Source organism: Haliotis rufescens, unplaced genomic scaffold, assembly GCF_023055435.1.
Source record: "Haliotis rufescens isolate VD_foot unplaced genomic scaffold, xgHalRufe1.0.p SCAF_6, whole genome shotgun sequence".
NCBI lineage: Eukaryota > Metazoa > Mollusca > Gastropoda > Lepetellida > Haliotidae > Haliotis > Haliotis rufescens.
In genome coordinates, this window is record NW_025964334.1 from 41,587,735 (window position 1) to 41,603,436 (window position 15,702).

At 36.9% G+C, this 15,702-nt stretch overlaps 1 protein-coding gene across 8 annotated transcripts in view; it reads left to right on the plus strand.

The window, feature by feature from the left end:
- LOC124110749 (vinculin-like) overlaps nucleotides 1-15,702 on the plus strand; it is a 270,082-nt gene that overhangs the window by 34,014 nt on the left and 220,366 nt on the right. For all 8 annotated transcript variants that reach the window (XM_046470118.2, XM_046470120.2, XM_046470119.2 and 5 more), the window contains exon 4: nucleotides 3,277-3,422. In XM_046470118.2, coding sequence (XP_046326074.1) covers nucleotides 3,277-3,422 — 146 coding nt within the window. The remainder of the gene's footprint in view (nucleotides 1-3,276; nucleotides 3,423-15,702) is intronic.

Sequence of the window (15,702 nt, forward strand, 5' to 3'; positions counted from 1 at the left end):
ATATAGTGTCATATTGATTGAGATGAAATGTGAATGTAATTCAGTTGTAAAAATAAATGATAGAGTTCCATTTGCTTTTTTAAGTGTTCAATGATGTTGAAAATGTCACTTGTGTCTTCAGATTTATGTTCACCACATTGCTGGTTGTCAAGACAACATTTGGTTTGATGAAACCTTGGTCAAAGTGTACTGTTGAATGTCTTGCAACATTATTACTATCAATGTTTTGTCAAGATTCAGTTGAGTTAGCACTAATAGTTGATCAATTGTTCACTGTTCACAGATTTTTGTAAGTGTGTTCATATAAATGAAACTGATGTGCAGGTAAAAACTAATAATATCTTTAGGTATGCGTATTTCACGAAACTAAAGGTAACAATGTTTAATATGTTGTTGTACACTACTGCTAAGAAGTTCATTCCCTTTACACGCATGTGACAACAGGTGATCCACAGGCTACACTTGTGAACCTGTTGAACACGGGGGTGCAATGAGTGACCAATGGGTGCGTCATGGGTGTAACACAGGACTGGGTTTCAGTTGAATTCCAGAAATACAAATTAAAAAGTGAGATAAAACAAAACAATGAATCTTGAGTGAGCAGCCTTGGACTACATTAAATCGATTTGTGGAATGAGGAAATTTGCCTTTCCCTTGTTGGTTGTAAATGGCATTCTAGGTGTTTGCAAATATGACGAAGTTGGTTGACCTAAATTGACACTTATGATGGTACAAGTATGAGTGCAGTTACCATGGTTATCAACATGACCAATAGCAATGCCCTATTATCTTATGTAGGAGTATGGATTTTTCCTTGAATGACCTTTATGATCTAAATATTATCTCCTTCAACACCGTAGGCCGGTACACCGGCCAAGAAACCTCGAGTCCCCAGATACCACAGCCAGGTAGACCCGCCAAGCCATAGTGAGTTAGTGTGTGAGTTGGGTAACGCAGCTTTTAACAGTATTCCAGTTATATCACGGCGTGTCAGCTTAATGTGGGAGGAAAGCCCGAAGTGGTGCAGGTCTCACACGTTTACCACTTTGGTGAAACCCATGAGCACGGGTATGGTGCTGACAAACCTAGAAACATAATTGGGGCGAACCGGGATTCGAACCCACAACCATAGGTTTCTGGCGTGCCCAAGGGACGCAACTCTGCACAGAGAATTGCAGCGCCTTAGACGACTGGGCCACCCGTGCCCCCCCCCAAGCCATAGTCAAGTCATAGTCAATAGTATATAATTTGATGAACCTACCTGTCATATTATTCATGTATTAAATCTATCATATTTCACAATGTCTGAAATACGTATTCCATTTCAATTTATCATTTTTTATCGATAGAATTAAAAATAATTCATTATTTCCCACAATGTTATTGAAAAAACACACACACTTCGACAACGGGTCCACATCAAACATGTCAAACAAGAGCAAAATAAAAATGTTTCAAGCAAATCTTAAAATATATTATGCAAAGTAATAAATTAAAATAACAAAAATATATCTTAAAGGTGTCAAAGTTATTATTTCCATCTTTTCGTGCGATTGCATGTAATGTAAGTGAAATGACATCTCGGCTTTTGTTGCCTTCATGCCAAAATATATGCATGAAAAATCTTTGTCACAGCTCGTAAACTAGCACAATACATACACAAAGTTCCATATCTTAATATAGATTGCAATTCCTGCCGTAAATGTTCAGGACCTGTGAGGATCTGGGGTAGAATAGGCCTTCAGCAACCCATGCTTGCCCTTAAAGGCGACTATGCTTGTCGTAAGAGGTGACTAACGGGATCGGGTGGTCAGACTCGCTGACTTGGTTGATGCATGTCATCGATCCCAATTTGGATGGATCAATGCTCATGATGTCAATCACTGGATTGTCTGGTCCAGACTCGATTATTTACAGACCACCGTCTTATTGCTGGAATATTGCTGAGTGCAGCGTTAAACAAACAAAAAATCAAACAAACAAAATTATAATGTTCAGAATAACAGGATAAACATAAACCTTTCGTCAAAATCTGAAATTTATCATGCATGAGGACGGTACCATGACTGTTATTTGATTGGCTGCCTTAGGTCACATGCTCCAATTTAATCAATCACTAACCTTGTAGCAGATTTCGTCAAGAAAGCGTTATAACAAACCAATTTATATACAATAAAATCGCTTGTTACAGCTATGAAAAGACTCCGGGCGAGGTTACTATCGTTTTGATGAAAAAATAAGTTTTCTAATGGTGTGTCATATGCCAGTCTTCCCGCACATGTTATTCATACGAAGCCTCGAGAACGGAGGTATTTCTTCATGTTACTGAGCGGACAGATGCTGGGAAATGGGTGAAAACAGATACTATTTATAATTCTTTTTAAAATTATTTTCCAATTATGTAAACAAAGATAATAAAAAAGAAATAGGTAAGTGGATTTTATGAAATCTTATATTTGCCGAAAATCGTCAAATTTTAGCTTCCTTGGTCCTTAATGTGGACGTTATGAATGTGATAGCTTACATTTTTTTATTTACAACGAACTTAATTAAGTTGTAAATGCATTATATAAATAATCTGATAAACACAAGTTTCATATTGATAAACAATAGGATTAGACCTTTCAAATGGTGTATAATTTGTAGTAGCTAAGATGTTTTACAATCAGATATTTTCCTTGATAAATGTTGACTAGTGTTGAAAGAGTTATTCAAGTAATCTACAGAGTTTGTAGCTTTAAAATTATTTCATTAGGGACTTCCCATACTAAATAAACAACCTCATGTCTGTAACATTTTCAATACCAACCCATAATAACCAGGAATACTATCATGGACCCAGAATCTTTGGTTTCTTTTCATTTTAGTTTGGCTTCCACGACTTGAAATTAGAAAAATATACTTACAGCATTTAGCAATAATTCCAGCAAAATCATGGTAATGGACACCAGAAATGGGCTTCACACATTTTACCCAAGTGGGGAATTGAACCTTGGCCTTCGGTGTAACGTGCAAAAACTTTAAACACCAGGCTCCCCTATGACCCAAGGTCATAATGACAAGGTTAAAATACGTTTCTGGTGCCATAAGGGCACACTTTGGAGTCTCATTTAGCAATATACATACCTTGTGACAATGTTTATGTGATCCTACTTTTGTCAAGTAAATTTCTTACGCTGACGACAAGACATGGAATTAGCACATGGCACTGAATCGAAATTATTTCTTGGATATTCTTTATTTTCATGTATGTTCTCCTTTTCATCCATATGACAGGTATTCTTCAAGGGACATCTGCCCTTCTTCTTGCTTTTGATGAGTCTGAGGTACGCAAGATTATTCGAGTCTGCAAGAACGTTCTTGAATATTTGGCCATCACAGAAGTGGTTGATCGTATGGAAGACTTAGTCACATATGTCAAGGCAAGTATGATTTCATCTTCATGATACTGTTTTGTGTTTATGCAATTTTTTACTTTAAGCTTAGAACCTTGATACTGTAGATCATGAAGTTGTTGCCAGTGCTGACCCCTAGCTATAAATGCATCATGAAATTAGTTTCAGTATCCCTGCTAAACATTAATATATTTTCCCTCGCAGCCACCTGAGCCCCTTAATTCTAATATGTAGTAACCCAGGCCAAAATGTAGAAGCCCAGGAACTCACCTAAAAGAAAACCAAGTGGGCTTATGTCATGGCCTGTTTGTCTGGCATCCGGGATATGGTTTAATGAACCCCTCAGAAACCACAGGACCAGTGTAACCAGGTCTCATCGGCGCTGTTCACAGAAGACTCTACGATTTTGCAAGAAATAGCTAGATGTCTGACTCCAGGGGTTGCCCGGTGGTTACTCATCAGCCATATGCAGCTGGGCATTACCTATCTAGGTACGGCTCTGGACTCATTAGCGGTGTTGAGGCCTCCAGGAGCCTGAGTGATAGCGGCTCAGATTGCCTCTGCAGTGTCTCTACCTCCGAACTCCTCAGCACTGCCATCATCTCCGGGAGCCTCAACAATAGTGCACATCCTGACTCCTCAGCGATGGCTGTCCCGTCGGAATACTTAGTAATGTTGATTACTCTAGGCGTGTCGACAATCTCTACACCACCGGGCGCCTCAGCGATGCTTGCACCTTAGGGCTAAGCCATAATGCCTGTGCTAACCTGAAGTCTGAAGTATGAAGCTACCTGCTCTTTCTTGTACCCACTGACGACTGCCTTATATGGACAATACTTTTTTCTTATATGTCACAATTGTATCCTGCATCGGTGCCTACCTAACAGCCTGCGACACAGACACTGCTGGCTCCTCATGCATTGCCAGCAACTTTGGCAGTCTCAATGCTTGAGCCTGTGTCCAAATTTGTAATCAAGCCAAGATAAAATAAATGTACCGGTACAGATTATGTTGATGGAACAATCTGGACTTCTCATATTTAACAAAGAAAATATTTCTTTATTTCTCACAATATAAGCTTGTTTTTTTCGTCCACTTCAGTTTTTCAGACTTTTCAAAACTTAACATGGACGGGGAGTCTTTGTCAGTATTTATTTCTCACAATATAAGCTTGTTTTTTCGTCCACTTCAGTTACCGATATTCAGACTTTTCAAAACTTAACATGGACCGGGAATCTTTGTCAGTAAAAAGCACCTAATTAAATTCCAGGAGAAAATAATTTTCGAACTTGTAAACAAATGGTACAATGTGCTTTTTTAGTGTCTGATAAATATTGGCCATGTTGTTTAGTGAGTGAATGAGGCTTTTCTCTTCCTCATCCTATTTACTGGGTAAGTGTGACAGGAAGCACTAGGGCTGTTACGATTCACTCGCGTATTCGGTGAATCGAACCGTATCCAGTCATGAATTGAATTCGTTATTTGTGGCCACTAGAATAGAATATTTATGAATATACAAGCATGTGCATTTACATATAAATATCCATAAGAACATATTATATGCATAGATTTCTTTAAAAGGCGACTACGCTTGTCATAAAAGGCGTCTAATAGGATCGGGTGGTCAGACTCACTGACTTAGTTGATGCATGTCATTGTATCCCAATTGCGTGGATCAATGCTCATGATGTCAATCACTTGATTGCCTGGTCCAGACTCGATTATTTACAGACTGCAGTCATATAGCTGGAATATTGCTGAGTGTGGCGTTAAACAACAAACAAACCAAATCAAAAGACAACATTCTTATGTTATTTAATTTGACAATATTGTGGTCACTGGTCTTTGTCGCATTTGAGCAGATACAAGTACCTGGATAAGTGCAGTATATAAATGTATAATATATTAATAATTAACAAACCATGTCAAATAATTTATGTTTATATTGCTTCACTGAATATAACAAATAATACATCAGCTGCCGACTTGTTATTATATTCGTGAATTAATATTCGTATTCGTTATCCTATATTCGTGATACGAATCGTGTTCGCCTCATAGTGTATTCGTTGCAGCCCTAGGAAGCACATTTGTTGATTGACTGATTATGGCTTTTCACTTCCTTGTCCTGTGACAGGACGTACATTGTAACCAGTGTGTTATTGTCAGCAGAAAGCTCCTCCAGACATCCATCACCGGATACAACTACTTCATTGTGTTGACTCACTGGACTCAAAGCCTGAAATGAATAACTCAACAATATTGTAATAATATTTCTACTTCTATAAAAAAAATGTATAAACAATGAATATTCACTTTCTCTCAAAATATTGCTTATTCAGAAAACAACATTCTTCTGAAATAGAGAAATTTAGGGAAAATTAATCACAGTGTGTAACATTACATGCTACTTTAGAACAATCTTGAAAGCATCAATTTATCTGATATGTCTAAAACTCAAACAGTATATTCTTTGTAAACACAACAGATGCATCAATTTAATGACAGTGTACTACAGCTCTTTATATCAATGCCACACAGAAACTCTTGTTTTAATGAAACATGTTTTAATATTTGTATTACTGGTATGTATTTAATCATGAAATACTTTGTTTAGTCTGACCATGCTGAAAACATACTTTCGCTAGAGTGAAATAAATAAGATATTTCTTAAAATCAGGTGAAATATCACGTTTTGTCACACCAACAGTCAGTCTGCCTCATTGACACTATGGTTTTCTGAGTAAGGTCATGAAGATCATAAAGAAAATATAAGACTTGAATTTATTTTGTCAAATGAAATGTTTATCTCTTGTGGTTTACTAAAGTTGATATCTTGACTTGAAAATATTAACTATGTCAGATCGCAAGATGAGATAAATTCATGCTATCATCTTTATTTGACAAGGAAAACAAATTTCTACTATGTATTTATATATTTTTATATTTCTCGTGATTGATTGATTGATTGAATTATAAAAATTATCAAAATGATCACACCACTTGACTTGATTGAAATATACTAAAGTTCTAAAGATTGTTAACAATAGTAAAATATAACATCATAAGGATATAATTATTGCAAAATGACACAGTAAGCACAACTATATTCTTACATATAAATTGATATGATTAATAATCAACAATACATGGCAATTGCTTGCACAAAAGAAATCATTTTGTTTTAAAAGTTTCAAAACATGTTTGTGGACATAAGACCAGATGGGTTTCACAATTAAACAGGGAATAAATGAGTAATGATTGCAATACGCATGGGAATTAAAAATAATTCTGTTTATACTTTAAGTTTATAGTAATGTCAATATCAATTTATGCATTTGAAATATTTGAATACAAACTGTTAAAGAGTTATCTGTTTCTGTAAATTATATAAAGATCACATGTAGATTGAACATTTACTGGCCATTAATTAGTTGGGTTTTTGTTCATTTCATGACATGATTAATTTGGTACAGTAAAGTAAATATCATTTTGGTAGAAATATTGTTTACAAAATTGCAGATCAAACTGTAATTTACTTCAAATATTTACACACCCTTTATGTAATAATTCAATTGAAATATTACACCTCATGCTATCTAATCTGACATTGACAATCAAAATAACAACTGTTCAAAATCACATCAGCACAAGTAGATCTAGAGGTCAAATATTCTATTGGAATGCATTTGAGTCCATTACAATTTACATCAAATACACAACTGATGCAAAATTCTGATTTGTTACGATTGTAAATTCTCAGTAGGTTACAATTTGATACATTATATCAACATATCAATTTAGTTTCTGACATATATCTAGATATGGTCAAAAGACTTCAAATACAACCCGCAAAGTTATTTAAACTCACAATAAATAGTTTGGCTTAATGGTGTGTAAACAATGAATTATTCTTTAGAAGATCTCAGTAGCATTTGTATTAAGTCTGTTCAGCTACCATAAACTGCATTGGGAGTTACCAAGAGGTCACGGATATTTTAAATTGAAATCACAACAGAACGGCCAGACTCACTTGCTAAATTTATATCGGGAAGGAGACCAGATAACAGTAGAATAGTTTGTCAATGATAAGAATAAGAATAATGTTGAATACTTAAGATAAATGTTGCCGCGATAGTTTGTCCGGATTGCGTGCCTTGTTGACATCTCCATGTGTTTCATGTGCTATCCAGCCTTCATCTTCTGCTCTCCAAGGGGTGGCCTGGTAGCCAAGTGGTTAAAGCGTTCGCTCGTCACGCCGAAGACCCGGGTTCGATTCCCGACATGGGTACAATGTGTGAAGCCCATTTCTGGAGTCCCCCGCCGTTATATTGCTGGAATATTGCTAAAAGCGGCGTAAAAAACCATACTCACTCACTCACTGCTCTCCAAGCCTCGCTTTCAAACCGGAAGTAGCGAAGTATGAAATAGGTCAATAATCTTGGCTGAATACCTCCATTTTCTTCAAACCAAGCGACACCTATAAGACTGCACCATTACTCCATAATTGGTGGTATTCAACTTGGTGGTGGCAGTTGCGGTAGATCGGATGATGACCAAGACCTTGGAACTGCTCCTTAATACTTCTTCCTCCTTAAAAATCATAGGCCAAGTTTCGCAATCCCGCATTGGGATCTGATTATTGGTACTTGGGTTCTTGCATGCTCCCCTGTTGGAGCCTCTCCACGTTACATCATTTTATAACATTGCCAATAAACAACCCTTGTATTGGCCCTTGCCACGCGGGTAAGTGAGCTTCACTCTCTCGACTTTACCTGCGTAAACTTTTAAGTGTAGTCGAGAGCTATTACTTTGGGCTGTCCGGAGCTTTCATTACCAAGATAAACTACCAGAACAGCCTGACCAGTCTTTCACCATCCCTCTATTATCATCATTTATGGGAGCCGTATTTAAGGAGAAACTCTTATTGTGACATCACTGTCTGTCTCATGCTCCAAGACTGCTTGGAAATGCCTATTTATTCACATCGTCCAGACCTCAATGAATGAAGTCAGCCGCAACACCATATCATCATGGTTGAGTACCATCATCTTTCAGGCCTATGAGATCCTTGATCCTTGAGAGCTAACACGCCTCATGTGATCCGGGTGGTTGCCTCTATGATGGCTCTGCACAGCATTTGTACTATTGGAACTGTTATGGAAGGATGTTTTTGGAGGTCTGACACGTTCTCCTTACATGAGGCAGTGTCTGCTCTGGCTTAAATTTTCTTGGGGTCACTTAGACCCCTTCATCATAAAATTAGGGGTCCCAAACAAAAATGGAGGGGTCCAATTTATAGCATTATAACATAACATTAACAACAGAACACAGTGGTTGTGAAAAATAAGAAATCTTTTCGCAACTGCAAAATATCAACAAACAGGCAAAGTGAGAGAAAGGTTCACATCAGGGCACATCCTGCTCTCATAACCAAGAGGTTTACATTAAGGGACAGACAATTTCTTAAATGGGACATTTGATATTAATGAATATTATAACACAAAATTATCCATGTTAATATCTAACTTCGTATATGAAATGGCAGTACACGGGTCAGCCATTGGTAAGGGGTCATTGTGACAGACATTTGTGAATGTTTTTACCGAGATCTACAAATGATTTGAAGTTATGGATTCAGTTAAGTTCAATGGCTGTTCTGATGCTACTGTACTGAGCAGGGGTCCGGAAAATTTAAAATCCCAATCGGACATTTGCATTTAGGCCACGCCCCCTTCAAATAGCGTATTTTAGTACGACTTTTCACACACATTACAAGTTTACGTATTCATAATATGATGAATTATGAATTGTTTCAATTTAAATTGTTTAATTTACCAGACAATTAATAACAAATAATATCATTTTAGATTTACATGGAAAAAATACGTTTGTTTCTGTTATAATAACGATCTATTAACGTAGTGAACGGTCTAATTAATATTCATGACTTATATTCATGAGTCTGCTCAAGTGTACGCGTTGTAACATTTGGATCGAGACTATTATCCCATATTTGGTTATCACGTGACCTCACGGGAATTTTTTTTTTTAAACTAAAGATTTTTTTAAAAACAAGACAGATAATTTAATCACAAATACTAAAATATCGTTGATAGCAATAGTTATTTGAATACTTTTTTCATCTGTAATTAATTATTGACCATAAAAAAATTGGATATCGATCGTCCGAGAAAGCAAAATGGCGGTCAATCAAGTTTCAATATACGACTAGCTACTGAAAACAATAAAATCTGCAAATCCTCATTGTATGTCAACCAAGTGAAAGTCGTTAGCCACGACTTACAAAATGATCGTCCAGACTTTGAGGGTTTGGCAGATCCGCTCGACTGATCTGCATCGGTCGACTGGCTGTCGTCACGCTTTCGCTTCTTGTCTGAGGTTACATATCGTAGCATTGTGAGGATAATGAGGTACATTGATGATGCAAGGTATTAATGTCCAATTGTAAACACCTTTTACTCAAATTAACAAGATGTTTTCAGTAATTAATCCTCGATTAATCAGTGTCAACTCAGTTTATTGCCTGTTACAGTGATTGATAGATTGGACTATCATGAAGGTACGATGTATTTACAGCAATCAAAACAAACAAGGCTTGTCAGTGTAGTTAATCTTCATTGTGTTGCAACTGCAGACAGAAACTGCTCAGTCCTAACTGTTGATCATGTCCGGTCAAAATTTAAGAATGTCCGGACAATACTTTTTAAAATGTCCGGTAAGCAATATTTTAAAACGGACATTTGAGATTCCCAATCGGACATGTCCGGCGCATATGACGGTTTCCGAACCCCTGGTACTGAGTATTGAGTTCATGTTGTAACTGTGACAATGATCAATGAGTCATAAAATATAATTGGCATATCGAACGTTTTTTTAGTAAGAGTATGTTCAGGATCCAGCATTTCCTTGATAAATCTAGTCAACATGTTTCAGGTGCTATAAATGTTTAAACATGTCAGTTACACCAATAACGGTCCTGGCAAAATGTGTTTTGCAATTCTTAATATGACTCACAAGATATTGAATTATTATCAGCTTGATAAGTCTGTTGTAGAATAACTAAATATTCAGAGTCCGCTAAATAAAATCAATGCTTACATCATTGTACATTCAAGTGTTCGCATTCATTCTTTATCATATACAGTATCGCGGTATTGATAAATCTCGTAATCCACACAACCTGTCGACTGTTTACTTATGCAAATCTAAGCACGCTATATTTCATCGCATGATCGAATACAGGACTCGTTGCGGTATGTCACGGCTACTTGTACACACGTTAACTTTTTTTTATGACAGTTCTTGGTATGTTTCTGAAGTGGAATTACCCCTTCCTCCATTCAAAATTGATTAGAAAAAGAATCCATTTGTTCAAACGAAGTCCCTTGACCAAACCTCGGTCGTATGCAAAATTCAAAACAGGAAGTGATATACCATATAACCCACACAGCCTTACTTACTGCGGTAAGATTCACCAATGACAGGTACTTTGTTAACCGAACTCGGTAAAGAAAATCAGCATCAATCAATCCAATGAACAACAAACATTTTGTGAATCACATATTTAATAAGTTTGTAAGCGTGCCCCACTACGATCCATTATAAATTAACTACCGCGATAACATAGCGTATCATCCTACACGGTCGCTCGATTTTGCGGGTCACTGTTACCACGTTCTGAAGTATACCCTTGATGTGCCTGGCTATTTTTAGTTTGACACAAGGTCAGGATATTTTCGACCAATCAGCAAGCTAAATTAATTACGACTATATCCGACTTGCTTAATATGTGGCACCTGATTGTCTGAAGCAAAGCTACGGACCATACCGAAAATTAATACATGCAAAACCGACAATAGATATAGGTCAAGAAACCGGTTTGGGTATTTGTCATAAAAAGGGAGAGAATAATGAAACTGGTTTGGTTTAGCAAGCGGAAGTGTTAATCAACATGCTTCGCTGTCTTGTTTGGCAACAAATACCTTTACGCAAAGACGTACGTCTTTGATTTACGATAACAGTGTCAATTCGATATGAAATTAATATAGCCCCAGTCACTGCGTCCACGAGACCCACACATGTTACGCAGGTGCGTTCAAACTTATTTTTGTGCGTCCAAGACGCAAAAACGCGCTCTTCAGCCAACACTGATGAGGAACGTGGCCTTAGAAGATATTGAAGACGTTCATAGTTTTGGCCTTCTGGTCGTAGCCCAGCAGGTCACCAATACTTGTCGCCATTTAGAAGCTCCTCCTGTCCAGAGCCAGCCTTAAGGGGCATTCACACGGTACAACTAGTTGTATACAATTTGTTGCATCGTGTGAATGGGCAAGTCGGTCCAACTTTTGACATATGCAACTTGTAGGACATGCTCTATTTTCATGCGACAAGTTGTATGAACGCAGCCAATCAAAACGCGTATGAAAATCACGTGACATTTACACGTCAATTTGTAAACAAAAATGGCGACTCCAATTCACGTCGGTAACTTCTGTTTTTCGGTACACTCAATAAAGGACCTATGACAAGTAGGTACGTAGAATACCACTGTACCAAATTATATATTTTGACATTTGCATCGGTCTTATTCTCCTGGTTAAACTGTTCATGGTGTTATTTGAAACGACAGGCTACGTGACTGTACACTGTAGTGTAGACCAAGATGAGATTAGGTCCATAATACATTTCTAAAACTTAAAATACGTCATACACACAAATACACGTCACAGTTTTAGATTCTGTAGGAAAGTATCTATAATATGATGCCATTAACAACTATTTTAGCCAAAGCATATGTATCACTAATGACATTTGAAAATAGTGTACAACGAAAAAAATGTCAATTTGGCATTAAACCAATTCACTGTTCTAAATGTGATTATTTATTCAAATAAGGTATAGCTACATGAGAATTTCAATTGGGTGTGTGCTCTTTGTCAAAACGCCAATCACTATTCCGAAAAGACTCCAATAACCCTATATTCGTTTTCGAAACTCTGGAGCGAACCTCAATGTTATATAGCGTTGCAAAATCACGGTTCTTTTCGCGTCAGGCAAGATGGCTGTCACATCACATGTCTTTCACAATACATCTCTGAATTCATCATACCATTAAGAATCAATTGACATTTTGTCTAAGTCACTAATACAAACGGTCCAAATGAAATCAACCGAAATATTTAAGTGTGAAACCAAACCCTGTGCTCTGAAACCTACCAGTGGGCCTTCTCATTTAAAAATGTAAACAAAGCAAACTTCTAGTTTTACTTAACATTTTCTACTATTCCGAGAGATTTGGTCATCAATTTGTTGCATACATTAGCTCAGATTATTACGAATATGTAATGGTCGATAATCGTTGCAAGAATTGAGGAATTAATAATTAGAGTCCAGATACTTATTTGGAAAAGTCAACAGAAATCTTTCAACGTGCTGCCATGATTGACGCAAAATCACGCACGCTGACGATGGTATTGGTCTGCCTTTCCACGTAGTATCAAGGCGAGAATAGAAACATAATAACAAATAGAACTTATTGATTTCAGATTGATTCTGATTACTTAACTTACATGACTCATTTATGTACAGATCCTAGCATCACGGTAAAATCTACTCCAAACATTCATGAGATTCATGGGCGGAGGTGGGTCATGGTCTGTTGGGGTTTGGGTGTGTGTTGGTGGGGGCAGGGGGGGATTGTGGAGCTGTTGTAATGATAAAGCCCAACATTCTGTTCTTTTAATCGAAATTTTCTAAACAATAACCGAATAAAAGTGGTAATATACTGTTACTTTTTTGTGTTACCGATTTCAACGTTTCTTATGAATTGGGAAATAAGCTGAAAGTATCTGGTTTCAACTGGCCAAAGGGCTCTTTCAGGATTTTTATAGTTCATTCTTTTATATTATAACAAAATCTGAAATATGTCTTCAGGACATTTTGGATGACAATCATTCAATGTCCCAGAAAAGGAACCGGTGTGGTTATTAAAATCGATAGCGGTGTGAGAACTTTGTAGATACACATAAACAAAAAGATACTAGAATGTATTGTCCCAAGCCAAAGCAGATGCTCACCACGGACATGACGGATACTGAGTTTTGCAATGACTTAGGTTAAGAATTGCGGAGTTATCCCCCTTTTTGTCTTTGTACATGTGGACATCGCCCTTGTGTTTTGACACCGAAAAACTTTTTTTCGCCACATGAAACAAGTATGTTTTTGTATTGAATGTTACACGTTATACATTTAATTTTCCATCATGGGGTTAAAAATTCAATAATATACAAGTCCTTTAAATTGCAAAGTCAGAGGTTGGTCCAGTACCGCGCGACCGCAATTCTAGCACAGCCTTGATTTTTCAAAGCGATGCGTCTGAACCAGGGTCCGGAAAATTTAAAATCCCAATCGGACATTTGCATTTAGGCCACGCCCCCTTCAAATAGCGTATTTTAGTACGACTTTTCACACACATTACAAGTTGTTATGTATTCATAATATGATGAATTATTTCAATTTAAATTTTTGAATTCACCGGACAGTTAATACCAAATAATATCATTTTAGATATACATGGAAAACATACATTTGTTTCTGTTATAATAACGATGTGTTAACTGTCTAATTAATATTCATGAGTTATTTCCGCTCAAGTGTATACGTTGTAACATTTGGATCGAGACTATTATCCCATATTTGGTTATCACGTGACCTCACGGGAATTTTTTTTTTTAAACTAAAGATTATTTAAAAACAAGACAGATAATATAATCACAAATACTAAAATATCATTGATAGCAATAGTTATTTGAATACTTTTTTTCATCTGTACTTAATTATTGACCATAAAAAAATATGATATCGATCGCCACAGAAAGCAAAATGGCGGTCAATCAAGTTTCAATATACGACTAGCTACTGAAAACAATAAAATCTGCAAATCCTCATTGTATGTCAACCAAGTGAAGTCCTTAGCCATGACTTACAAAATGATCGTCCAGACTTTGAGGGTTTGGCAGATCCGCTCGACTGATCTGCATCGGTCGACTGGCTGTCGTCACGCTTTCGCTTCTTGTCTGAGGTTACATATCGTAGCATTGTGAGGATAATGAGGTACATCGATGATGCAAGGTATTTTTACAGTTGTAAACACCTTTCACTCAAATTAACAAGATGTACTCAGTAATTAATCCTCGATTAATCAGTGTCAACTCAGTTTATTGCCTATTACAGTGATTGACTGCTTGGACTATCATGTAGGTACGATGTATTTACAGCAATCAAAACAAACAAAGCTTGTCAGTGTAGATAATCGTGTTACAACTGCAGACAGAAACTGCTCAGTCCTAACTGTTGATCATGTCCAGTCAAAATTTAAGAATGTCGGGAGGATACTTTATAAAATGTCCGGACAGAAAAAATGTAAATGTCTGGTAAGCAATATTTTAAACCGGACATTTGAGATTCCCAATTGGACATGTCCGGCGCATATGATGGTTTCCGGACCCCTGGTCTGAACATTAACTCGGCAACCAAGATTCCAGCGATAATGTAGTGAATCACAAGTTTTTTGTCAGGGATCTCGAGTAGTATAGATAAGATGATGAGGGTTCTGGACCACTTCCACTGGAGCCAGATTTATATACCTATACCACTACTACAGATGGAATGTTTTATGTGTAAACGCTGATGTGATTCAAATCCTATATTTTGCTATATTTTTGCTATATTTTGCTACAAGCATTTGCTTGCTTTTCCTAGGGTACAGGATTCTTGGTGTGTGGAATTTTCTATGTATAGGATTCCTATTGGAGACAAGATATTGTAGAATATGTATACGATGCCACGAAAGAAAAATCTATCCGAAGAGGAGTTGGAAGAAATTCGTGCCCTTCATGGAAGCATCTCCGTGGAGGATGCGAAAAGAAAATATATTATTGGGGCTGGGTGGTTGTATAGAATATGGAGAACCCTGTAGAAAGCACGACACAGGTGGAACCATACAACCCTATAGAGCGTGTGTCTCGCGAAGATATATTGGGAGATATATATAGAGTATTGTTGGATATACGAAACAATATTGCGAAGGAGAAAGAAGATGTAGAAGAAGAATTGGAGTCCTTGGGGAAGGTTGTGGAGGATATAGAAGTAGAAGTAGAGTCCTTTGAAAAGAATGTAGAGAAAGCGCAATGGTTTGCCAAATACACAAAATAGCGGGATATATTCTCCTTCCAATTGTTGTTCTATGGAAACTACGGAGGAAAAAGGAAGCTCCCATTGTTCC